This window comes from Nylanderia fulva, unplaced genomic scaffold, assembly GCF_048542155.1.
Source record: "Nylanderia fulva isolate GAGA-0341 unplaced genomic scaffold, ASM4854215v1 Scaffold4, whole genome shotgun sequence".
Taxonomy (NCBI): Eukaryota; Metazoa; Arthropoda; class Insecta; order Hymenoptera; family Formicidae; genus Nylanderia; species Nylanderia fulva.
The window spans coordinates 4,073,364-4,099,377 of record NW_028190476.1 but is presented as its reverse complement, the minus strand read 5'-3'; the positions used below and the strand labels follow the sequence as shown (position 1 = coordinate 4,099,377).

Here is a 26,014-nt window from a genome sequence, read left to right as displayed (position 1 = left end):
TCGGCGCTTAGGGACACTGGCGATACTCGATCAATCAGAGAGCTTGATTTGGAATTGGTCAATAGGCAACGTGATGACTCTCGCGACAGCCAATAAAAATGTAGCGTAGGTTTGCGCTCGGAAATCTATTCTTCTTTACATTTTTTTGATCGAATGCGACTGGATTTTCGAACGCAGTTCGATAGACAGATGGAAAAATGTGCAGAAATGTGGTTGCGAACGCTGTAATTTCGAGAGATTAAAAATATTCTTGAACGAAAGGAAAAAAAATATAATTTCGACAAATTGAAGGCACTCTTCAATTAAAAAAAAAAAAAACGTGCGTACGTATTTTATAATAGGACGAAAATTTATAATTTAGTAATATAGAAGAAAAATGGAGTTTGTGCATTCTGATAAGGATGATTTGATCGTGAAGAGAAAAGGCGGTGGAAGTATAATTGATCAACGTCCACTGTTTTCCAGTGATGGAGAGTAAGTTTCTTTACCTTTCGATCAATTTGAATTAAATATACAGGGTAAATATTAGTGTCGCGTAACACGAGAATATCTTCTCAGAACTCTGTTCATAGTGTGGAAGAACGTCATAAGGGTGTACAGTACGCAGACGGGAGATTTCGTGCGGGAGTTTGAGCCCTTGAATTACAGAATTATTGGAATAATAATACACCCGGATAATCCCAATGTCATTGTCGGCTGTACGGAAAACGGCGAGCTGGATTTTTGGAATTGTCAAAGTGGCATCATCACCAAGAAATTGGTAAGATTTTACATATCTTAATATTAAACTTAAATTTGTGAGTTTGTAAGAAATACTGACAATGTATACCTTTTTTGGTACTTTTGCAGCAATTAAACTCTCTGACGGATAACAAAGTAAAGATTAAAACTTTTCACATTACCAAATATAAGATGCCTCAAGGAAATGAGATATCTCAAGCACTAATAACTTGTCTCTCCAATTGTGGGAACCAAATATATATACTTTTATTTGATATAGAAAATGGAACATGTATGAAATCGATGAACATTGTGTAAGTAAATTTCTTAATTTAATTTTCTGTTTCGCTTTTTATCGAATAAATTATTGTCTAAAATTTTGCATGTACAAATTTTTTCACATTTTATACAAGTATTTATAATTGATTTTCTATATTTTTAGCACAGATTCATCAGAATATTACATTGATATAATTGGAAATCGTGGAGAGAATTTAATAGCGCTTTTACATGATTCAGATTTACACATATTAAATCCAGCTAGAAATTTAGTCGATAAACTGTAAGATATTTTCTCCTTTTTTTTAGATTATTATCTATAACAAATTAATAGTGAAATTATTGACAAGTAATATATACATATCACATTAAATATATAATATAAATATATAGACACAAGACTGGCAAAACAGGTAGATTACCTACTTGTATAGCGGGACATCCGGAAGAAGAGTGTGTTGCGACAGGAGATTCTACTGGTCGTGTAGTAGTATGGAGAAATTTATTCCAAATCAGACCATATACAGCTGTGTTTCATTGGCATACATTGCCAGTTACGGAAATAGCATTTAGTAAATTAGGTAATATATATATATATATATATATATTGTTACAGATGTATTGATAATTTAGATATAGATGTAAATTATCTTCTGTGTATGTGGTACACTAGTAAATTAACATTTAATTAAATATATTTACTTATTTTACAGGTGGACACATGTATACAGGTGGTGGGGAATGCGTATTAGTAAAATGGACTCTAGCAAATCCACAACATAAGTCCTTTCTTCCACGATTACCGGCGCCTATTAAACATCTCACTATTGCACCTGACAATTTATATGTAGCTGTATCTACTTTAGACAATGGTAAGTTCTATTGCTTGTTATAATAAATTATCCTAACAATAGTGAATTTATTACAATTGATCATACATCTTGATTGTAATAGGTATTGTTATTGTAAACCCTCAAAGAAAATTGACGTCAGTAATACAAAACTTTACGTGGGGTGTTGCCTCATCATCCAAAGACTTATTTCCCGCGGGACTTATTGTCGATCCGAGAACAGGCAGTCTCGTTTTAAATAGCCGCACTGGACACGTACAATTTTACAATACTCATACAAAAACTTTATTGTATAATGTGAGTAAAATGTATCGCATGTTGAAACTAAAACTATATGTATTAAAAACCTATAAAATTAAAACGAGTGAAAAGGGTAAAATATTTATAAACTTTCCAGATTAATATAACTGCACAAAATTTTCTCACCCAAGAACGCGATGTAATTATTGTAAATACAGAAGTTACAAAAATAGCTCTTAATTACAATGGCACGTGGATGGCAACAGTCGAAGAACGAAATGATAAAATTTCGTCAATAGAAGTTAGATTAAAATTTTGGATATATGATTTAAACAAACAGATGTAAGAATACTTTACATAAATTGATTGCTGTATTTATTCAAAATAATCACGATATTAATATATAATATTTGTTTTAGATTTATATTAAATACATCCATTGAATTACCTCATGAGAATGGAATAAATGCGTTATATTTTCAACCAAATACAACATTTGACGATGGAGAATGGTTAGCAGTCACAACTGGGAAGGATAATAAATTTAAATTGTGGAATCTAGGAAAATCCTCCACTGTAGAAAGTATTTTACATTTAGCTATTTAACGAAGTAAGCTTCATTAAAATTGAGCAATGTCTCTACTTGATATAATTACATTTGTTATAGAACATTGGAATTGTTATGGAGTAGGAGACTATCGTAATCTACCTACTACAGATGCTGGTTTTTCAATGGATGGTTCTTTATTAGCTATTGCTTTTCATTCTACTCTAACCTTATGGATACCTGAAACTTGCGAGTTAAAATCCAGTCTTACACATTCTCAATATAATCATCCAATAATGTAAGTTAAGAGATAGTAAAATATTGTCATATCCATCAATTATCTTAACTATAAATACAAAAGTAATATTGTAATTTTGTAAAATGTTTATGACAGACGAATAGAATTCGGTAAACACGAAGCCTGTCACCTTGTAGTAGTTGCATCTCAGCAACACATAACTGTTTGGAATATTTTAACTCTCGCCATAACGTGGAGTGTACCTTTGAATGTTGTAAGTCTTACGTATGACCCAAAATCCACGTACATGGCAGCATTTACATCTGATAATTCAGGTATGTTTCAATTATATAAGCTTTTTATGTATTTATTTTATTACTAAAAGAATAATTATATCTTGAAAACTTCTCTTAATCCATCTTACTATTGTATAATACATTTATATATAATTGTATAATGTATTTTCCTAATATAAATATAATTCATCTGCTTTTAGTGTATGTATTTACACCACAAAACTCGACACCCGTTTATAAGAAAACGTGCCTTATCGAGAATACCAGTTTCATATTGGCGGCTACTTTTGTACCTCATCTACAGGAAAAACGCAATCCTTCATTTGGTCAATGGCAACGGAAATCGCAATTATTCTTTTTGGATTCGAATCAAGTATGTGTCAAATAAAATTTTTATATATACAAATTATGCTTAGTTGAAAATAATGTTTATTTGTACTCTTATATATATATTGTATTCTCTGTACAGGAATTGCTTACATTGGAGCCCGAATCTGATTCTATTTCTTTAGAAATTCTTTCAAATAAGGGAATCATACCGCTGACTGCCTTCTCCAACTTTATAGCAACTCACACATCTTCGAGCAAAGAGCAAACTATCGCACAGGTTCATGAACATCTTGGCACATCGACAAAAGGGATATTAGAAGAAGTAAGTGGAATTTTAAATTTGTTTTACGCAGAGATTTCCACAAGAGTTGCGCAGTACAGACATTTTTTGAATTCATAGTACGAAAATTTTATATAAATATTTATTCAAATATTATATTATTTATTTAAATAAAAATATTTTTAAAAAATTATTTCTAATTTTTAAACAGATTGCAATTTAAATAAATTTAAATAGATTATATTGTAATTTGTTTTGTCTAATTCATTTGAAATATCCGCGACTTGTAGAATTCTTACTACGTTCTTTTCATATTTATTTATATCGTAGCGATATTTCTGCACAGCATGATATGCCAATATCATCAATAATGCAACAAAAATAGTTATTATTTGTTGATAATAAAAGGAAAATTTCATTTTAATTGAGATCAAGCTTACATTAAGTAAATAGACGGATATAATTTGCAAAATAAATTTTGCAGATTAAAATAAATGCTAAAGTAAATGTAAAAAATGATATTTGACAAATGACATGAAATAACAATTCGTGTAAATAAATATTTATAAATATTTTTAAGAGATAAAAAATATTGTTTCCATTTCTAACAATTTATGCATAGTTTGAAATGCACAGATTTGTCCATTCCAAACTATGCATAAATTGTTAGTTTTTCTATACTTTATGAAAATTCTGAAGTTATAAATAAATAAAGATGAAGATTTCTCAATGCAAAAATTAAATGACAAAGAGCACGATATTATTTGTCATGATCGTCAATTGCACTTAATGATGCAACTTTTTTCTCAATTGAACAAAATTCGAAAGTAAGCTATTTTTGTTTCTTTTCATGAATACACATATATCAATGTGTCATGTATAATCTAAAAATATGTATATAATTTAAGTAATCTTAAGCTTATTCAACTTAAGGACTTGTATTGTGTTCTGCGGGACAGGACGACCAAGTTTGGCGTAAAACATCGCGGCTGTCAATCGTGGATCATATTGAATGTCCATTTGTCAGTGCCTCCTTCCTATACGATAATTCCGACAGCGGCGTACAAAATCAAACTTTCTATAACGCAGACAATGCCACTGCGGAATTTGCCTCATGTTCTCGATCGCCTGCAAATTGTACAGCTTAAACAGAATTATAAGAATTACTTGACAACGAGCGAAATGAAAAAGTTACCGCGGCGTAAGAAAACTTTGCTAAGAAATATAAAAAGAGGCAGGGAAAAAAGTAGCCCGTATCTGACCGTAAAACAACGAAATATAAATGACAACCAGTTGCATTAATCGAAATCAGGTCGAGCCGGCTTTTGAAAAGGTCAAGAGTCTGGACTAAAAGTCTTCCTGTTTACAAGATCACGTCCCACCTACGGGGCTCAATATGATTAAATGCACCATCGCGCTCTCCGGCAAATAAAGATTGGTTTAACGAGGGACGTTCAACGACCAACGTCCAATCATACTTTCGACATTATAATGTACATCCCACGTGTCCGCAATAGAGAAAAATATGAAAGTCGCATTTCTTCTAATTGGTCTCGGTGAAGAATCATACGTCATCAGCCTTTGAATGCTGAAGCGAAAATTGTCTCAAGAACTCATCACAAATTTTCGCATTCTTTTCGACATCAGCTCCCGTTTAATGCGATGAAATATTGCGCTGCAGTACTTACTGCCTCGCTGTTACTAGCGGGATATCCGAAAACAGCCGTCACGAGTAATATCGTTGTAAACAAGTACGACACCAATCTCAATCCAGTCAGCTTCATCTTCAAGAACCCGACTATTTTCTAGCGAGATGTTTAGGAGGTCCCGGTTCTGGATCTCTTTCCCAACTTCTCCTAAGTCGATTTTTTTTCTTCAAATTCTTCTCGAATAGCCGTCTCCTTCAACAAGCAAATGTGCGAATTTTAATCCAAATTTCTTTGTCATAATTTTCCACAGAACTGTATTAGCGATGCTACCTGACTTCTGTCAACACGAACGACAAGATTGATGAACCAACACAATTTCAGATATCAGATATGCTTGAACAACTGAAACGCAGAAAACGATATAGTTGGCGAAATGGTCGAGAAACGGCAGGAGGACCCTCCACGTGTGTTTCAACGCTCCGCGGGCGACTGGCTTTCAGCAGAAGTCTCGCCATGATTTAATATAGAAACTCCCACCCTCTCACAACGTTCTAGTTGTCGTCCCTTTAGGACCACTGGACAACAGTCAGCAAACTTCGCTGAAAATCCTATGCCTCTCGCTTCACAGAGCTGTATCTCGCAAACTATATCTCTGTCGCTTCGGCGCGCAGTGGAACACCTGTTCATTGTGTATTCTTATATGTGTATAGATTTTAACGTTTTGCGACGATGAATGTTATCAGTCGTCTTTGCCTTTTCTTCGCGTGGGCGGAAAGTTGGCCCGACAAATTGAACGGAGCGAGAGAGTGGCTCGCTATTGGAAAAGGCAGATAAGGAACGAATGCCGGTCGCTCGATGTAACGGACGGATTCATCGTGTCGAATAATTAATCCGTTTCGAAAATAAACTCATCGTAAAATATCTCACCGTGCCGAGGAATTTATTGAAATTAGTTGCACGCGGGGACGTAACGTGTGGTGCTATTCCGCTGCTATCGGAGAACGCGTTTTAAAGGGAACTTTCAGTCCCTATTCATCCTCGATGAAAACAAGGTATACAGGGTATACCGTCCTGATTTCAAGTACACGTCCTTGAATGCACCATTGACCATGAGCGAGTAGGATCGTTGAATTCGTTTTGGTAACACAGGAGATGTAGGAGATGGATGCGTTTTCACTTTAATTAAAGCATCGGATCCTGTTTGTATTAGGAAAATATTTAATAACAAGATCGGTACAATAAGAGTAGTATTTGATATACATATTAAGTGAGTGTCTTCCTATCAAGTTAATTTTTTTTATTTTTTAAAATTATTTTTTAGGCTTGAACATTTCTACTGACTTGGTCACGACTTCAAATTTGTTGACATCACGCAAAATCTTATTGAAGAGATTGAAATAATTTAAAAATACTCAAAGCGACTCCATGTAGATAAAAGTTAATCTCATCACGAAAAATATCACTTTGATAAGAAAGAACATTACAAAAATAAACTCCATATCTTGTTTTTGGCTCAAAATATAGAAACCTTTTCGCAACATAAAAACAACAAACGTCGTCGCAGAATTGTCTCGGATTGCTCGCAAACGTAAAACCAGGCCAGCAGGAACAATGTCTTATCTTCTTCGACGACCGTCTCGATTGTTGCCATTGACACCTGCTAATAAAGTGTCACACCGGTATGGAACGCAAAATTTAGATCAATCTGTCTCGATCTGATATATTGTTACCGATATTTTATCGAGATCTCTTTAATTTTTATTTTTTTAACGACAATTAAAACTTTTCGATACCTGTATTTTATTTCACAAAGTTTTTACTTTATCATTCTCTCTCCATTCTAATTTTACTACATACAGGATGTTTTCATTCTAATTGTAGCACGTATAATAGGTATTTCCGCGAATATTATTTACATGCACAGACATTATTGTGTGACGTCTTTCAAGACGCAGCGACTTAAGACGTAAGATTCAATTATAATTATTCAAGTAATTAATTGCATTAAATATAGATTGTGAGAGACTGTTTTCTTCCTATCGCGCTAAAAATAACATTTTCGCGCCAAAAATAGCGAGCGGGATATCTCCTTTTCCAGCGTTTAACGTATTGTTAACGCACAAGTGCTCCCGTAATGACCGCTTTACTAAGAGAATAGAGGCGTAAGGAAAGGCCAGGCTTTATGCGTGTTTCTGGTAATTGTCTCGATTGTAATGATAATAAACTACACTCTCCGACACGTCTCGTGGTCGTTTTTCGCAATTTCGCGATCATATTGTCGTCATACGGTTCCTTGAAATTGATCGAAGTCATTACTTCGCACTCGCGTCATCCTAAAAAATGAGAAACGTCAAAAAATACACGACCCAAACTCGTCAACAATATAATTATCATATAAGAGATGGAATAGGAGATGGTTACGTGGATTACTCTTGTATTGATAAAACAGACATGGTAATTATACAATGTGTAATTTTGCCAGTCTTATACTTCCTCATTCGAATGGAAATTCTTGATGACAATTATAAATCTTAATGTTATTTTTATGCCATGACAAAATTAAAAAAGCAAATGCATCGAAATCATAACAAAACCTATCTTTATATTTTTTTTATCAATATTGAGTTTACATATACCATTAACATACGTTAACATAACTGTTTTTTATTTTGATCGTTGACACTTTTTACAGAGACATTTACTGAATATTAAGTTAACATTATTTGATATTTATATTTGATAGTTTGAATGTTCGTAACATTTGATAAAGCACAATTTTTTTTAACCGAGCGTTTAAATCCTATTATTTAAATCATTTTATATATTTTTTAATCGATTTAAAATATAATTGAATGGTTAAAAAAAGATAAAAATAAAGATGAAAAAATATGAAGAATTTTTCTAAAAACGTTAACGTTTTAATGTATATATTAAAAAACTTAAACATTTATACATATTCATTTTTATATAACTCAAAATGTATTCAGAAAATAATCCACTTTCTTCTTCTTAAAAGAAAAAGTAAAAATAATTTTATCTTAATAAATTTTAATTCGCCCTCTTAAATATTTCGTGCCTTAGCTATGGTACAATAATAAATTCGTTTGTCGCTAAGACATACACATTATGGAGAATATTCGTGTGGGTTGCGACAGAGACGGATCAACCTAGATCTGAAGTAGAAGATTACGGGAATTGCACAAATTTTCATTGGGAGGTGTGTCGCGTCAGCCTTAAAATTAATTAGCCGATTGTCTATTCGAAACGGTTACCGACCTCTAACAAAATATCAAGTTTTTTCTTCAACTTATAATTTTGAAGAAAAAATTAAATCAATATCTACATACAACTTATAAGTTATACATTTTAATTATTATCTCTTTTCTTTTTTTTCAGTTGCTCAGCGTATCGGCTCACACTTTGCCGCCGATAAAATTGCTGTGTTCGTCATTTATCTTGTCGTTGACGGGGCAACAATCGTTAAGAAACCGTTTACGAAACTCCGAAAGCTTTAGGTATATAGAATTGATTCGACTGCAAATTAAAGTTATTGTACTTAAACGCTTACGTGCACTGTCATATATATTAACCTTCTCGTAATTTTTCAGAGACAGTGATGACAATTCAGTTCGAGACAATCTCTCGGATTTAAGTGATAACGATGAGGTATCACGGCCGACAAAACCCGCAGTTACACCGATCAATGAAAACGAGGATTCCGACGAATCAAGTGTACAACTCATCAGTCACGACTGGTCCTTCCTATCTGCTATATTTCCCGAACAAGACAACATCGTTCACTGATTTATACGAAAATCGTTATATTTCTACATCATAAACTGATCAATTTTTGACACAAGTATGTCTTTTATTAATTATATATAATCCTATAAAAAGCGTTTTGACGAAACGAAAAAATTTAGAATATGCATGAGAGTATTAATTTTATGTTACATGTCTGATTTTTAAGTCGGTTTCGGTAATTGATCTAATCGCAAAGCGAGCTCGGCCAGTTCGACGACGGTTTCAGTGATTCTTCTTTCGTAGACCGAGTCTTCCTCCATTATCGACAAGACCGATTCCGTCCAGTCTTGAAGGTCCATGGGGGACGGCGAATTACCCAATACTTCCGCGTCGAGATTCTCGTCAATTAAGTACTTCTTATCCATTAAGGCAGTAGGAAAGATAAGTACAGCGCTAATAAGAGCGCCCAAACGTTGTTCCTCCATACCCTGAATTATCTCTGACCAGCAGGGTTTACGCACCGCCCCATGAGCGTCCAGGATCTCGCACAGCGTCTTGTAATAGTGTCTCAGCATCGCGGTCTCCCGCGTCTCTCGGAAACTACGATTCGTGCACAGATACAGGAACAGTGCGATGTCGTGCGCTACCGGAGTGTACCTCAGTGTTTGATAATTCACCAGCAAACAATTGGGCGGCACGTCGTTATTGAACATAAAATTGTCGCTCCAGAGATTCTCGTGACTGATCACGTTCATCTTGGTGCTCGACGGCTCCATAATATCATATATTTGTTCGCAAGCCATGCGTACCAGATAAGGGTCGAATCCATGACGTTCGGCTATGACCGCGGCTAGCTCGGAGCTCACTTCCACCAACTTCCGCGGCAGCCTCTCGCGATCGAAGCGTTTGTTCGTAAAAGCGTCAGGGTGTAATTGATTGAAGGGTACATCGAGACGCGCATCTGCCAACAAAGAGGCCGCGTGTAATCGTGCGATAGTGTTTAAGCCTGCGCGCACCAGCGTCTCGTCGAAGAGCTTATCTCGCGTCGAGTAATCCTCGCGACATAGATCCTGTAGAACCATATAGTTGTTCGTTACCTTATAACACATTGGCGACCATGGCTTTTCGCGAAATCCCTCGCGAAGTAACGGCATTATGACACCGTAAAACTTGGTCTCGCATTTGAAGTCACCATTCTGTACCGAGTAATCGATTTGCTCGGATTCTTCGAAAGGTATAGTCTTGAGGAGGAATGAGAGACCGACGGTCTCTTCTTTCTTCGTCGAGGCGCGTACATCCAGCCGATAATGAGACCTGAAACGGTCAAGTTTACCATCGGAATACGGTTGAATAGCATATTCCGTTACAACGGCATCGTCGTTCAATGCGCATTTTGTTACTTCTTTCACTTCTTCGAACGAAAAGAATTTGGATATGCTTTTCTTATTACTTTCGTCCTGCGACGTCAATATTTGTTTCTAGACACTCGTTTATCTGTGCAGCGGTATTAGACATTTTTCTCGCGTTAAACTAAATTCCGTTTGCTACTGAATAAAATAAATAACACGCGTGTAACAATTTCTTTGTGTTTATATCCGTCGAATAAGAGAGCAAGGTCATGATTGAAGTATTCAAAGTGAACCATTCCGGGGGATGCGCAGTAGCCTAGGACGATCCGACCAGTAAAAGCCGTGTTTAAAGCAAAAACGCACGATGTTTATTGTTTGGAAGAAACTACCCTCTCTCTCTTCGTGCGTAATGGTTCACCTTGCGTTCATCTTGTATACATGCTTTTACCATAAGCAAGGTAGCTATCAGTGAGATGACAAACAACTTTTGCTCGAATTTTCAATAAGAGAATAAAGTGTGACAACTCGGTTGTCAGATGACAGGAAGTAAGGGATGAGCGAGGGAGAGGAAGGGAAAGCGGGGTAATGATTGAGATAACGAGGATGGAGTGGAGAAGAAAAGATTGTAAACTTTTTACTAGAGATTATTTAAACACTAGAGGATATTTAGAACTTGTACGTCCTGACGATGGTGTTCCATACCGACGTGCGGGAATCTAATGAGGGATGTTAGGAAAGGGACAAACTAACGATTTTTATCTTTTATCACAAATATGCTCTTTATTTTTGAATGCCATGAATGATGTATGTACAGCTGACTAGCTTATATCTACAGAAGCTGTGGACCTCTACGTTAACGCGGTCGTCCCCCTGAACGTTTCCTCCAGCTGATAGCCGTTGCTACTTTCAAACTAACTCATCAAAAATAAAAGCCCTTTTGCTTTTTGTTCTAGTGTGTTAGTAAATTTCCTCAAATAATCTTACAGCTCGGCCTGACTTCTCGTTCGACCTGAATGAGCGGCATTTTCAAAAGTTTAACAGTACATACAGTAATAATAATGTTTGTTCTTATTAATCTATAATTATAATTTAAAGTTAAAACAAAGTTCAGTAATAGTCCTTAATTACTGAGATTACAAAATATACGTATAGAAATAGTTTTAACAACAATAATAAAAACTATATCAAACTTATAATTACACGCTGCTTGATTGCAAAATAATATAATTAAATTTGTGCTACATGATCTTCTGTTAATACAATATATATAATTTTACAAAGCGTTTCGACGAAATTAAAAGATTTATAATATGTATGAAAGTATCAATTGTACACTACGTGCCTGATTTTTAAGACGGTTTTGGTAATTGATCTACTTTCGAAGCGAGCTCGGCCAGTTCGATGACGGCTTCTGTGATCCTTCTCCCGTAGACTAAGTCTTTCTTCATGTTTGACAAGACGAACTCCGTTCTATCTTCAAAACAGTACTTGGTGTAGGACTCCGAATCACCCAAAATTTCCGCGCCTAGACTCTCATCCATCAAAATAGTAGGAAAGTAAAGTACCGCGGTAATAAGAGCGGACACACGTTGCTCCTCCATACCCTGGACTATCTCTGACCAGCAGGGTTTTTGCACCGCCCCATGAGCGTCCAGGATCTCGCACAGCGTCTTGTAATAGTGCTTCAGCATCGCGTTCTCCCGCGTCTCTCGGAAACTACGATCCGTGCACAGATACAGGAACTGCGCGATGTCGTGCGCCATCGGAGTGTACCTCAGTAGTTGATAATCCACCAGCAAACAATTGGGCGGCACGTCGTTATTGAACATAAGATTGTTGCCCCAAAGATCTCCGTGACTGACCACGTTCATCTTGGTGCTCGACGGCTCCGTAATGTCATATATTCGTTCGCAAGCCACGCGTACCAGATGAGGGTCGAATCCATGACGTTTGGCTATGACCACGGCCAGCTCGAAGCCCACTTCCATCCACTTTCGCGTCAGCCCCTCGCGATCGAAGGCTTTCTCCGTAAAAGCGTCAGGGTGTAATTGATTAAAGGGTACATCGGAGACGCGCTTCTGCCAACAAAGAGGCCGCGTGTAATCTTGCGAGGCTATTTAAACCCGCGCGCACCAGCGTCTCGTCGAAGAGCTTGTCTCGCGTCGAATAACCCTCGCCACCTAGATCCTCGAATGCTATATAGTTGTTTGTCACCTTGTAACACATGGGCGACCATGGCTTTCTGCGGAATCCCTCGCGAAGCAACGGCATTATAACACCGTAAAACTTGGCCTCTTTCTCGAAGACACCCTTCTTTGCCACGTAATCGGCTTGCACGGGTACTTCGAAGGGTATAGTCCTGAGGAAGAACGCGATGGTTTCTTTTTTCTTTGTCGAGGTGTGTACGTCCAGGCGATAATGAGAGCTGAGAAATCCGATTTTTCCATCGGAATACGGTCGCATAATATATTCTACCACAGTGGCATCGTCGTTTAACGCATGTTTTGTTATTTCTTTTACTTCTTCGAACGAACACAATTTGTATATGCTTGTATTATTACTCTTGACTGCGGGAACATCGGTAATATGCTTTGTTTCACACGGTTTTATCTGTACGGCGGTATTAGACATTCTGCTTTGTTAAACTAAATGCCGTTTGCTATTGAATAGAAATAACGGGGCCTGAGATAATTTCTTCGTCTTTATACCCGTCGTATATTTGTCGACAGTAAGTATATCATCACATTATCAATTTATTAACTGATCTCGTCACATGTCTGTAGCACGGCATATTTTTTTCAAAGGTCTGATAAAAATTTTTGTACACGCATACGACATCTGATGCAATAATGCAGCTACATGTTTCTGACAATGAGAGACATTCGCGGAAAATAATTTGCTTTTTTATATATTTTTAATTGTGATAAACAAGATGGTTTATATTTATGAGATTTTATAATGATAAAGAAATAGTTAATATAGTATATATCGAAGAGAATGTTAACTTCCATGAAAAGGTTGATGAGACAATTAAAAGAGACATAAGTTGTCTTATACAGCACTTATCAATTTGTTAATATTAACAAATATTATCAGATAGTGGAAGATGCGTGTAAAATACGACTTCGTGCAGTTTAAAATTCATTTATGACTATACTAAATTTTGCGTTGTCAACGTATTACTTCGATAAGACATGGACGATGATGTCAGTGCAAACATCTGTCATAGAATTTGATCAAAATTTCCTTATATTATCTTTTACTGAAATTATATACAGACGTACAAAAAGAAAGATGTATATGTGCAAACGAAAAATAAAATAGAAACCTGTTTTAATTTTTATTTATGTCGAATATCTAATAGATCAAAGACAAATTGTGTTTACTCACCTGCGCATTTCGATTTATCTTTGATTGACATTTCGAGACGATACTTGATATATGTATACCCAAGTTCGAATGAGGCACACAAATAATATAAGTATAATTTTGGCCACTTCGTTTTATTCATATAAAAAGAAGAAATAAATTATACTATTTTATATATACATATGTATACGATTTATTTTGTCGTTGTTTTCTTGTATTTCTGTTTTATAGAAAAATATAGATTCGTTTTATTTTTGTCGTCTCGCGCTTACGTCAGTGACACCTTATTTTTATCTCGGATTATGTTAAACATTATTTAAATTTTTTTTCGGCGAAACCATAATATTGAACCGTTTCGGAACGCGTGCGATATCTGAAAAGAATCTTGAGATATTACAAGCTTTTAATGGACCAGACGCAAGAAAATTCAAAAGAGAAAATGTGACTAGGAAAAACAAAACTTTAATATACCTTCCAGTACTTTTTCTTATATTACTACTTTATTGTGCGTTCCCTTTTAGGTACATTTTCTACGTCTCCCTTCTTTTCTTTACAAAGCGTAAATGTACTGGCTTTTTCTGAAAAATATTCTTTCCTTATTAAGAGAAACGCTATTCGTACTTTTTCAAATAAAGATAAAAGAGAATATCCCATCTACATTATGTCGAAAACGCTCATTTAATTTTATTAGAGATATTCAAATAAATGTTCTCAAAGGAATTGTCAAATATATATTAATATCTATAATAAAATTATACTGAGCTAAAATATAATAAAATAAATTCCCCAAATAATTCTCACATTTTTTTGTGCACATCAAAGTTAATTTCTCGTTGCGTTTTTTTCGTTTTAATTATATTACTAGTGATTTATAATCAAGCAATACTGAACAGCTACAGATCACCAATATAAAATATTATATAATTAAACAAATTAATGAATTGTAAAAGCGCGTCTCATCTCTATCAGTAATAATCAGACAAGTGCAAAGAAAATGTTAAAGTTTTCGCGCGCTTTTTTACATCGTATAAATTTCGCGTAGCATTCAACAATCGTTTTCTCGCGAATAAATTAATCGAGAAAAGTTTATGGGATTGGGAAGGCAGGAGAAAATAAGAAAGGTAGCAATCTTACGGGACTGTTTTATTTGGCGTTTACGGGGGTTGTCGTCGTCATCGGCGCGGGAGTTGTCCATTCAGTTTCTCGGCGGCGCGCGCACTTCGAGATTCGAGAGTTGAGTTCGATTCGCGTCCGAGCGGGAGTTTAGTAGCAGCTGCGCGTCCGCGTGTTTCACCGAAATACTTTTGGATACAGAAATCGGCGCTCGCTTTTTTTTCTTATTTACACTTTTGCGCGCCTCGATTATATCGCTTATTTCGATATATTACGTTTATTTAATTCCCACGCGCGCGATAAGAAGGGCAAATAGTCGTATATGAGGACGTATCTCTGTAGCTTTGGCGCGCTGTGGAGCACCTGCTCATTGTTTATTTTTAAGTTTAGATTGTGATAGTGTATTCTTAAGTATAGATTTTAACGTTTTGCAACGATAAATGTTATCAGTCGTCTTTGTTTTTTCTTCGCGGGCAGAAAGTTGGCCCGACTTTGAACGAAGCGAAAGAGCCGGCTCGCTATTGGAAAAGGCAGATAAGGAACGAATGCAGGTCGCTCGATGTAATGGACGGATTTATCGTGTCAAATAATTATTATTAATTCGTTTCGAAAATAAACTCATCGTGAAATATCTCATCGTGCCGAGAAATTTATTGAACTTAGTTACGTGCGGTGTTATTCCGCTGCTATCGGAGGACGCGTTTTAAAGGCAACTTTCGGTCCCTATTCATCCAATGATAACAAGAAGATGATAACAAGATATACTGGGTATACCGTCCTGATTTCAAGTACACCTTGAATGCGCGATGACCATGAACAGACAGGATCGTTGAATTCTTTTTGATCTGTAACGCAGAAGATGTGCGAAAGAGGATACGTTTTCACCTTAATTAAAACTTCCTGTTCGATATTGAGAAAATATTAAATGACAAGATTTTTAATATACTAATTAGTAGTATTTTACGTAAATATTAAGTAGATGGTCTTCCTTATTATTTGTATAAGTATTTGTATAAATTAATTTTAAATAATCTTTTGTTTGTAATTAAAGCACATGTTTTATATAAAGTATTTTATATAGATACATTTTATTTAATAATCTTCCTGTGTCTCCTGTTCTTTTTTTCTGTAAATAAACAATGTATTTTGAAAGCACATATTCATAGAAAAGTTAAATTTGAATATAATCTCTTATTTTTCTTTTGTAATCATTCAGACATAGGTTTGAACATTTTTATTGACTTGATCAACGACTTTAAATTTGTTGAGATCACGCAAAACATTATTGAAAAAATTGAAATAATTTAAAAATACTCAAAGTGACTCTATTTCACAAAGTTCTTACTATATTTTATTATTTTCTCTCTATTCTAATTTTAGTACATACAGGATTTTTTCATGCTAATTGTAACACATAGACGTATTTCCGCAAATGTTATATAAATGCACATACATTACTATATGTGACGTCTTTCATGACGCAGAGACTTATGACGTAAGACTCATAATATAATTATTCAAGTAATCATTCGCATTAAATATAGATTGTAAGAGACTAGCGCATCGGTCAACACTCTGGGCACAAGTTTTGCGCAAATCTTCCGCATGGCCAAGTCTTCCGATACAATCTCGTGAACAATCGTTTTCGGCAAGTTCAATAATTCCGACATTAAGCGAACATTCATTCGACGGTCTGAATTCAATAATTGGCGCACACGAGTCACATTGTCGTCCGTTCGCGATGTTGACGGGCGTCCTGCGCGGGCCTCGTCGGCGACCTCCTTCCGACCTTCTCTAAACATCTTGTGCCATCTGTTTGACTGCGATTTGGAAAGGCAATCGTCCCCGAAAACTTTCTTGAGCATTTCAAAAGTTTCCAGCGGCGTCTTGTCCAGCTTCACGCAAAACTTTATCGCATAGCGTTGCTCTATCGTTCTCTCCATCACAAGTTCGACGCGACCACTAAGCAGAGGTTCACAGAATAAGCCGTCCTAACCCTCCAAGCGCATGGAAACAATTGAGCGACCTACCGTTGGAAAGCTAAGGGTACCCCCCTTCCTCCCCAACCGGTCCCATCTTTCTTCCTTTCGCGCGAAAAATAACATTTTCGCACCAAAAGTAGCGAGCGAGATATCTTCTTTTCCAACGTTTAACATATTGTTAACGCACAAGTGCTCCAGTGATGACCTCTCTTTACTAAGAATAAAGACGTAAGGATAGGTCAGGCTTTATGCGCGTTTGTGGTAATTGTCTCGATTAAAACGATAATAAACTACACTCTCCGACACGTCTCTCTGTCGTTTTTCGCAATTTCGCGATTATATTCTCGTACGGTTCCTTGAAAATTGACCGAAGTCATTATCTCGCACTCACGTCATCCTAAAAAGTGAGAAACGTCAAAAAATATACGCTCCAGACTCATCAACGATATAATTATCACATAATAGGTAAAATAAGAAGTGTTTACGTGGAGTACTCTTGTGCTGATAAAAGAAATATAGTAATTCCACAGTGTAATTTTGGTAGTCTTATATTTCCTCACTCGAATGAAAATTCTTGACCGCAATTATAAATCTTGACGTATCATTTTTACACCGCGACAAAATAAAAAACATAACTGCGTCCAAATCACGACAAAATTACTACCTATATATTTCTTTTTTTAATATTAAGTTAACATAGACATTTTTTTCATTTTGATCAAATTTTTTACAGAGATTATTACTAAATGTTAATTTAATATAGTTTAATACAGTTTGACTTGTTCATAACTTTTGATAAAATTACAACTTTTTAAACCGAACTAATTAAATCATACTTTATTTTTGAATCGATTTAAAAAATGATAATTGGACCAATAATTTCTATAAAAAAATAAATTAAAAAATATAAAATTTATCCCAAAACTTTGACGTTTTAGCGTTCAAAATTGTTTAGTACATTGTTTAAACATTTATACATGTTTAAAATCATTTTATATAGCTTCATAATGTATTTAGAAAATTAGCTATCTTTTTCTAAAAAAAAGCAAAAGTAATTTTATTATTTTAATCATTTTCAACTCATCCTCTTAAATATTTCGTGCCTTTGTTATGATAATATATAATTTATTCGTTTGTCACTAAAACGTACACATTACGGAGAATATTCGTGTGGGTTGCGACAGAGACGGATCAACCTAGATCTGAAGTAGAAGATTACGGGAATTGCACAAATTTTTATTGGGAGATGTGTCGCGTCAGTCTTAAAATTAATTAGCCGATTGTCTATTCTAATCGGTTACCGACTTCTATCAAAATACGAAAAGTTTCTTCTTCAACTTATAATTCTGCAGAAAAAATTAAATCAATATTACATATAAATTACAAGTTATACAAATTTAATTATTATTTTTTTCTTTTTTCCAGTTGCTCAGCGTATCGGCTTACACTTTGCTGCTGATGAAATTGCTGTGCTCGTCATTCATCTCGTCGTTGACAAGAATTGTTACGTTGAAAGCTTTAGGTATATAGAATTAACTCAACTGCAAATCCTTATCGTATTTAAATGTTTACACACACCGTCATATGTTAATCTTGTCCTAATTTTTCAGAGACAATGATGACAATTCAGAGCGAGACGGTCTCTCGGATTTAAGTGATAACGATGAGGTATCACGGCCGACAAAACGTGCAGCTACACCGAAAGGAGAATTTTGACGAATCAAGCGTATAACTCATCATTCACGACTGATCCTTCCTATCTACTGTATTTCCTGACCAAGACAACATATCGTCCACTGATTCATTTGAAGATCATCATAGTGTTACGACATCATAAACTTATCAATGTTCGAAACAAATGTCTTTCGTTAATTATAATATAATCCTACAAAGCTTCTCGACGAAATGAAAAAATTTAGAATATACATGAGAGAATTGATACTCATCAATTGTACGCGTCTGATTTTTAAGATGGTTTCGGTAATTGATCTAGTCGCGAAGCAAGCTCGGCCAGTTCGACGACGGCTTCTGTGATCCTTCTCTCGTAGATCGAGTCTTTCTTTATGTTCGACAAGACGAATTCCGTCCTGTCTTCAAACCAGATCTTGGCGTAGGTCTCCGAATCACCCATAATTTCCATGCCGAGACTCTCATCCATCAAAATAGTAGGGAAGAGGAGTACCGCGGTAATAAGGGCTCCCAAACGTTGCTCCTCCATACCCTGGACTATCTCTGACCAGCAGGGTCTTCGAACCGCCCCATGATCGTCCAGGATCTCACATAGCGTCTCGTAATAGTACCTCAGCATCGCGTTCTCCCGTGTCTCTCGGAAACTACGATCCGTGCACAGATACAGGAACTGCGCGATGTCATGCGCCATCGGAGTGTACCTCAGTAATTGATAATCCACCAGCAAACAATTGGGCGGCACGTCGTTATTGAACATAAGATTGTTGCCCCAAAGATCTCCGTGACTGACCACGTTCATCTTGGTGCTCGACGGCTCCGTAATGTCATATATTCGTTCGCAAGCCACGCGTACCAGATGAGGGTCGAATCCATGACGTTTGGCTATGACCACGGCCAGCTCGAAGCCCACTTCCATCCACTTTCGCGTCAGCCCCTCGCGATCGAAGGCTTTCTCCGTAAAAGCGTCAGGGTGTAATTGATTAAAGGGTACATCGAGACGCGCCTCTGCCAACAAAGAGGCCGCGTGTAATCTTGCGAGGCTATTTAAACCCGCGCGCACCAGCGTCTCGTCGAAGAGCTTGTCTCGCGTCGAATAACCCTCGCCACCTAGATCTTCGAATGCTATATAGTTGTTTGTCACCTTGTAACACATGGGCGACCATGGTTTTCCGCGGAATCCCTTGCGAAGCAACGGCATTATAACACCGTAAAACTTGGCCTCTTTCTCGAAGACACCCTTCTCTGCCGCGTAATCAGCTTGTTCGGGTACTTCGAAAGGTATAGTCTTGAGGAAGAACGTGAGAGAGACGGTCTCTTCTTTCTTCGTCGAGGCGCGTACGTCCAGGCGGTAATGAGAGCTGAGATATCCGAGCTTGCCTTCGGAATATGGTTGAAGAGCATATTCTACCACAGTGGCGTCGTCGTTCAACGCGCGATTCGTTACTTCTTTTACTTCTTCGAACGAGAACAATTTGTATATGCTGTTAGTATTCTCGACAACATCGGTAACATGCTTTGTTTCACACGGTTTTATCTGTACGGCGGTATTAGACATTCTGGCTGGTATTCACAGTTGGTTCTTATATTTATCATATAATCATTTGAAGACCTCGTTCAACCAATCAAATGACCGCATAGCATCTCTTGATTGGTGAATCTGCTTTGTTAAACTAAATGCTGCTTGCTATTGAACAGAAATAACAGGGCCGGAGACAGTTTTTTCGTTTTTATACCCGTTGTATATTTGTCGTAGATAAGTGTATCATTACATTATCAATTTATTATATCTATAGAATGATATATTTCCATCAAAGTTCTGATAAAAATTTTTGTACACATGCATACGATATCTGATGCATTAATGCAACGAATGATACATGTCTCTCAAGAGATTCGCATAAAAATAATCTCTTTTTTATATACATTCTTTATTGTGATATGAGATGAATTGATCGTTAATATTTGTAAGATCTTATAATGATAAAGAAGTATAGCTAATATGCGACATCTTGAAGAGGCTGAGAATGTTAACTTTTCTGGAAATGTTCCAGATAAAATTTGAAGGTGACATTTGTTTTTATTCTATTCGATACTTATCAATTTGTTATGAGATAGTGGAACATGTATGTAAAATACGACTTCGCGTAGTTTAACAAAGAGTATCATTATATTTTCAGAACGATATTTTTGAAGAGACATTTAATATGGGTAAAATTCATTTTATGGCTGTACTAAATCTTGCGTTATCAACGTATAATATTACTTCGATAAGACATGGACGATGATGTCAGTGGGAATATCTGTCATAGCATTTGATACGAAAATGATTAGTATTTTGTGAATTTATCTTGAAGGAATGAATATTCAAATAAAGCAATTTAATTTTCTAATAAAGAAAACGAGAAGAAATCATTCTACCGAAGAATTTATAAGACATGTTGAGTACACTCTTCAAGATATAGTTATGAATAATAGAATTATTGCTATGCGTGTTTGAATATTCCCGCCATTAGCTGTTGAGCACTTTAGTTCTGATAGACAGTCGTTAAATGGAGATGTCGTCACTTATCAAATAATTAACTTTTTAATTTTTAATACAAAATGCCATTAAAGAAAATAATGGAGCAATAAGGAGCAATTACAATAAGGAGCGTTCGTTTTATGCTACATGTAGTTGCAGAAAACTATTAGAAATGTTTATCAGTAAAAATTATAAATTTTACGTTTTTTGTATATATTAAAAAAATATTTTTAAAAAGGAGCAATTGCAATCTGATAGAGTAATAAAGGAGCAATTGTTTGAGCTATGGTTTATCAAAAAATATGAACTCCTAACTTATTTCCGGTGCATGTAAAAATTTCTTTATATTATTGAAATTATACCCAAACGTATAAAAATAAAAAAAGATGTATACGTGCAAATAACAAATAAAATAGAAATCATGCTCTAATTCTTATTTATATTATATCTAATAGATCAAAGGCGATATGTCTTCAATAATATATCATGTATGGATGATTGAATCTTGGCATCTTATCCCAATCATCAAAAAAATTATTTTTGCACGATTGAATTAAGCTTAAAATATAACTTATTTAATTAAAAAAAAAACAGTCAAGTATAAATATACATAATATACATATACATACATAAGTCGTTTTACTCATAAATATATTCACTAACCTTCTGTACAAATTGTAACAGTAGAACTTCTTTTTATTAAATGTATACAAGTAATATGCACATTTATTATTTAATAATTCTTTATCATTTTATTATTAATGTAATTAATTCAATAACTTATTCTTAATGTATATTAATGTAATAATTCATTGCATGTTATATACATATATGCCTGTAAATTATTCATAAGCGAATTACGGACTACTAATTTGCAATTAATTAATAATTCATGGAAATAGAAAGCACGTATGTCAGGATTTCCAAATTTATGTCAGGAACTTCTCGACGACGAAGCATGAATTTGCATTATATTAGTAGTCGACAATGTCAAAAGCAATCAGTAATGTTAATTAATAATCGGCAATGTAGAATACTTTGTAAGAAGTTTATCGAGAGTTCGAAGAGACGGTCAAAAACGCGTATGCGCACCACATTCATATTTGTATTATTAATCATTAATTAATCACGTAAATGCTCGGCCGCAAAGCTGATTGCGAGAAGTAATTTTATCCGCTACTTATATAGCTAATTCCTCTATATAATTTGTTTTATTAGTTCGATTTACATCACAACGGACAAATTGTGTTTGCCCACGTGCGCACTTCGATTTATCTTCGACTGACATTTCGAGATGATACTTAATATATGTGTACCCAACTGCGGACGACACACACATAATGTGAGTATATAATTTTGGCCACTTTGTTTTATTTGTATAAAAAAAGAAATAAATTATACTATTTTATATATAAGATTTATCTTTTTTTTTGTATTTCCGTTTTATAAAAAATATAGATTCGTTTTATTTTTGTCGTCTCGCACTTACGTCAGTGACACTTTATTTTTATATCGGATTATATTAAAAATCATTTAATTATTTTCCGGCGAAACCATAATATTGAACCGTTTCGGAACGCGTGCGATATCTGAAAAGAATCTTGAGATATTACAAGCTTTTAATGTACCAGACGCAAGAAAATTCAAGAGAGAAAATGTGACTAGGAAAAACAAAACTTTAATGTACCTTCCAGTACTTTTTCTTATATAACTACTTTATTGTGCGTTCCCTTTTAGGTACATTTTCTACGTCTCCCTTCTTTTCTTTACAAAGCGTAAATGTACTGGCTTTTTCTGAAAAATATTCTTTCCTTATTAAGAGAAACGCTATTCGAACTTTTTCAAATAAAGATAAAAGAGAATATCCCATCGACATTATGTCGAGACCGCTCATTTAATTTTATTAAAGATATTTAATTCAAATAAATGTTCTCAAAGGAATTGTCAAATATATATTAATATTTTAATAAAATCATACTGACAATGTGAGCTAAAATATAATTAGACAAATTTCCCAAATAGTTTTCACACTTTTTCTGCACAGCAAAGTTAACTTCTCGTTGCATTTTTTTCAATTATATTTATGATTTATAATTTCGAACGGCTATACATCAGCAATAAAAAATCTAATTAAACAAGCTGACAAAAGCGTGTCTCTATCAATAACAATCAGACAAGTGCAATAAATAAATTGTGAAAAGTTTTTGCGCGCTTTTTTTATCGTATAAAATTTCGCGTAGCATTCAATCGTTTCCTCGCGAAGAAATGAATTCAGAAAAGTTTATGACGGAAAAAGAAGGGGAAATAAGAAATAATGAGGAGGGCAGCAATATCTTGCGGGACTGTTTTATTTGATGATTGCGGAGGGCGTCGTCGTCGACATCGTCGTCGTCGCCGTCGTCGTCATCGGCGGGGGAGCCGTCTATTCATTGCCGCCAGTTTCTCGGCGGCGCGCGCATTTCGAGAGTTGACGTTCGGTTCGCGCCCGAGCGGTAGTTTAGTAGCAGCTGCGCGTCCGCGTGTTTCGTCGAAACGCACCTATTGGGTGCAAAAATCGGCGCTCGTTTTTTTCTTACTCGTTCACACTTTTGCGCGCCCCGATTATATCGATATATTAATCCGATGTACATACATACATTACGCTTATTTTAATTCCCGCGCGCGTGTCAAAAAGGGCGCGTGGATTAGAGAGGGAGAGTGGGCGGACGCGCCCTCTGAAGTTCGCCTCAAACGAATCCGCGCGCGCGAGGGAGAAGAGTCGCGGGAGCGCGCGAAGCGGACAGTCGAAGCGCGAGAACGCGACTTCGAGGATATCGGCGCGACGCCGATATCTCGCAGGAGAGCGGAAGCGCAACGGCCACGTGTGTCCGCCGACGGATATAATCGGTGCACATATAATAATAATAATATTGCGCGTACGTAGAGAAAAAAGGCGAGATAATAATGAGACTTTTATTCTCTCGCGAGTGAAAAGGATGTTATTTATTTCTCACCTTCGTCGAGAGATGATCCCTCCCTTCGAAGAATAACTTTTTATATACGCTTCTCGAACGGTAGGTTAATATAAAATTATTTCCTATATTCAATATTTTTTTGACGATTTGTATTTCTCGGTTTTTTTTTTATATTTATCGTATTAAATCGTTTTTACCATTTATGCTATTGTAGTAGTTAATATAAAATAATTTCCTATATTCAATATTGTTTCGATGATTTGTATTTCTCGGTTTTTTTATATTTATCATATTAAATCGTTTTTACCATTTATACTATAGTAGTGGTGCTTACTTTAATAAGCGCTACTATGCCGGCTATTGCAAAGTTTTCATTTTCATTTTTAATCCTATTACGCAAGTTTGTTAATATATAAGTGTTGGCAACGCGCTGAGTGATTTATGACGCGAAACGCCGTCAACTTCACGTAAGTTGTGTCGCGCTCTCCGCGAAGTAGCAATTAACACTTGTAGCGATTTAAACATCTCAAAGTCATATATCGATTTATCTGCGTCGGAGAAAAGCGTCAATAAGATGCAGTGTTACACACGTTTCTGGTAAAAACGGCCCGACCAAGACATATATATATAATATATATATATATATATCTTACACGTTCGTGAAGCGTTAAATAAACACGCAAATTAGCTAAACGCGGGTTAAAGAGAGGTTATATAGAGATGAGTTTCTACACGAAGGGGTTTCTCTCTCGCGCGAATGTCTTCCGGCAATAATAGAAGTTTCGCAAAGTGCTTCGTTATAGGCTCGAGCGTATAATACACTTTCCCTCGCAAAGTTTCACGGAGATCTCGTGTGCCATCTCGCGCGAATTGATAATTATTATTGAAGTGTGCGCGAAATACATAACGATCGATCGGCAAGAATTGGCGAAAATTTCCCGATGATCCGTTGCGATCCGGGACGACGATCGGTACGCGAGGAGGGCTTCTTCGTAAGCCGATCGTCGTATTTCGAACTGTCATCTCCGTGCGTTCGGTGGCGATAAGAGACACTTCTTCCTTTCGCAATCGTCCTCCATCAACGGCCGAAGATCGCAGAAACGAACGGGAAATCGTGCATCTACAGCTGAGAGCACGTCCCTGGTGAGTACCCACGTCCTTGCTGACTAGATGACATTATTCAAATGGAGAAGCAAGCTGTACGTTGTGTGTATATATATATATATATATATATATATATGTGTGTGTGTGTATGGTGTGGCTCTGTCTGTGTGTGTGCAATTACCGTGCGAATATCGGTATCAAACATATATATGTTATGTACGGCCGCTAATTCGAAGGTTATTTTATTAGCGCGAGGGATTCGCGATCTTCATGGAAGATCGAAAAAATTGTATTCTCATTTTTAAAAATTTTTTAGATTTATACCAGAAAGCAGAAGTAGGCATTTTGACATCAAAATAATGTTAATAATTATTGTGGCTATGTCTGGGTATTTTTGGATATTTTTTGAATGTGAAATGTACTAAAGATTATTTAATTTATCAGATTATATTCGTAATTTGTTTCTTATTATTATAAAAAAATGTAGAGAAATGGCATTTATTTTTATATTAAAAAAATACATTATTTCACAGCACACAAGCAAGAAAGATTTTAAAGAAATTATAGACGTGGTATATATTGTGTAAACCGAGCATGAGACCTATAAGTTCTGAATTAAAGAGAGATTATATTACACATTATTTACTCATAAACTCTTCTTAAGTCGTTTGACTCTTTTTTTTATACGAATCATCTTTACTTATTAACTTTATTCATTCTTTTAATATATTAAAATTATTCAATAATAATCATATACAT

General features: G+C 35.5%; 6 protein-coding genes across 18 annotated transcripts in view; 2 read left to right on the top strand and 4 right to left on the bottom strand.

The window, feature by feature from the left end:
- The first annotated feature begins 157 nt into the window (after positions 1-157).
- l(2)05287 (WD repeat-containing protein l(2)05287) lies at positions 158-9,289 on the top strand. Its single transcript, XM_029309442.2, has 15 exons — positions 158-474; positions 559-760; positions 850-1,034; positions 1,163-1,282; positions 1,393-1,580; positions 1,713-1,871; positions 1,954-2,147; positions 2,248-2,432; positions 2,510-2,673; positions 2,758-2,935; positions 3,032-3,210; positions 3,372-3,544; positions 3,641-3,823; positions 8,827-8,945; positions 9,039-9,289. Exons 1-15 carry the CDS (start codon positions 377-379, stop codon positions 9,232-9,234), a joined length of 2,523 nt encoding a protein of 840 aa, XP_029165275.2. The 5' UTR covers positions 158-376; the 3' UTR covers positions 9,235-9,289.
- LOC146721889 (uncharacterized) lies at positions 2,831-6,239 on the bottom strand. 2 transcript variants are annotated; one of them, XM_085486079.1, is made up of 3 exons: positions 5,761-6,239; positions 5,470-5,682; positions 2,831-4,924 (listed from the first exon to the last, which is right to left on the bottom strand). In XM_085486079.1, exons 2-3 carry the CDS (start codon positions 5,563-5,565, stop codon positions 4,805-4,807), a joined length of 216 nt encoding a protein of 71 aa, XP_085342205.1. In that variant the 5' UTR covers positions 5,566-5,682; positions 5,761-6,239; the 3' UTR covers positions 2,831-4,804. The 2 variants fall into 2 exon arrangements, with proteins under 2 accessions (XP_085342205.1, XP_085342206.1); XM_085486080.1 differs by having other exon boundaries at positions 2,831-4,909; positions 5,761-6,233.
- Positions 6,899-10,865, bottom strand: LOC114936286 (uncharacterized). The gene is given in 2 exon segments (XM_029309443.2): positions 6,899-10,644; positions 10,646-10,865. Coding segments are annotated over 2 exon segments (1,293 nt in total). The 5' UTR covers positions 10,690-10,865; the 3' UTR covers positions 6,899-9,395.
- A 416-nt stretch (positions 10,866-11,281) lies between these two features.
- LOC114936287 (uncharacterized) lies at positions 11,282-13,216 on the bottom strand. The gene is given in 3 exon segments (XM_029309445.2): positions 11,282-11,532; positions 11,866-12,577; positions 12,579-13,216. Coding segments are annotated over 2 exon segments (1,281 nt in total). The 5' UTR covers positions 13,155-13,216; the 3' UTR covers positions 11,282-11,532; positions 11,866-11,872.
- A 5,169-nt stretch (positions 13,217-18,385) lies between these two features.
- LOC114936288 (uncharacterized) lies at positions 18,386-20,322 on the bottom strand. Its single transcript, XM_029309446.2, has one exon. It carries the CDS (start codon positions 20,229-20,231, stop codon positions 18,954-18,956), a length of 1,278 nt encoding a protein of 425 aa, XP_029165279.2. The 5' UTR covers positions 20,232-20,322; the 3' UTR covers positions 18,386-18,953.
- Positions 20,323-23,655: 3,333 nt separating this feature from the next.
- The window catches only part of Dh31-R (Diuretic hormone 31 Receptor), a 151,667-nt gene continuing 149,308 nt past the window's right edge, over positions 23,656-26,014 (top strand). Inside the window, exons 1-2 of one of the 12 annotated variants that reach the window (XM_085486065.1) lie at positions 23,656-24,250; positions 24,857-25,294. The gene's annotated coding sequence lies outside the window, so the exon portion shown is untranslated. The remainder of the gene's footprint in view (positions 24,251-24,856; positions 25,295-26,014) is intronic. The other 11 variants (XM_029309439.2, XM_029309438.2, XM_029309437.2 and 8 more) reach the window with 11 other exon arrangements.

Coding starts and splice junctions, on each gene's coding strand:
- LOC146721889 (XM_085486079.1), bottom strand. CDS start 5,565: ATGAAGCTGACTGGATTGAGATTGGTGTCGTACTTGTTTACAACGATA. Junction 4,925..5,469: donor CCGCTAGTAACAGCGAGGCA/GTAAGTACTGCA, acceptor ATTCTGTTTAAG/CTGTACAATTTGCAGGCGAT.
- LOC114936288 (XM_029309446.2), bottom strand. CDS start 20,231: ATGTCTAATACCGCCGTACAGATAAAACCGTGTGAAACAAAGCATGTT.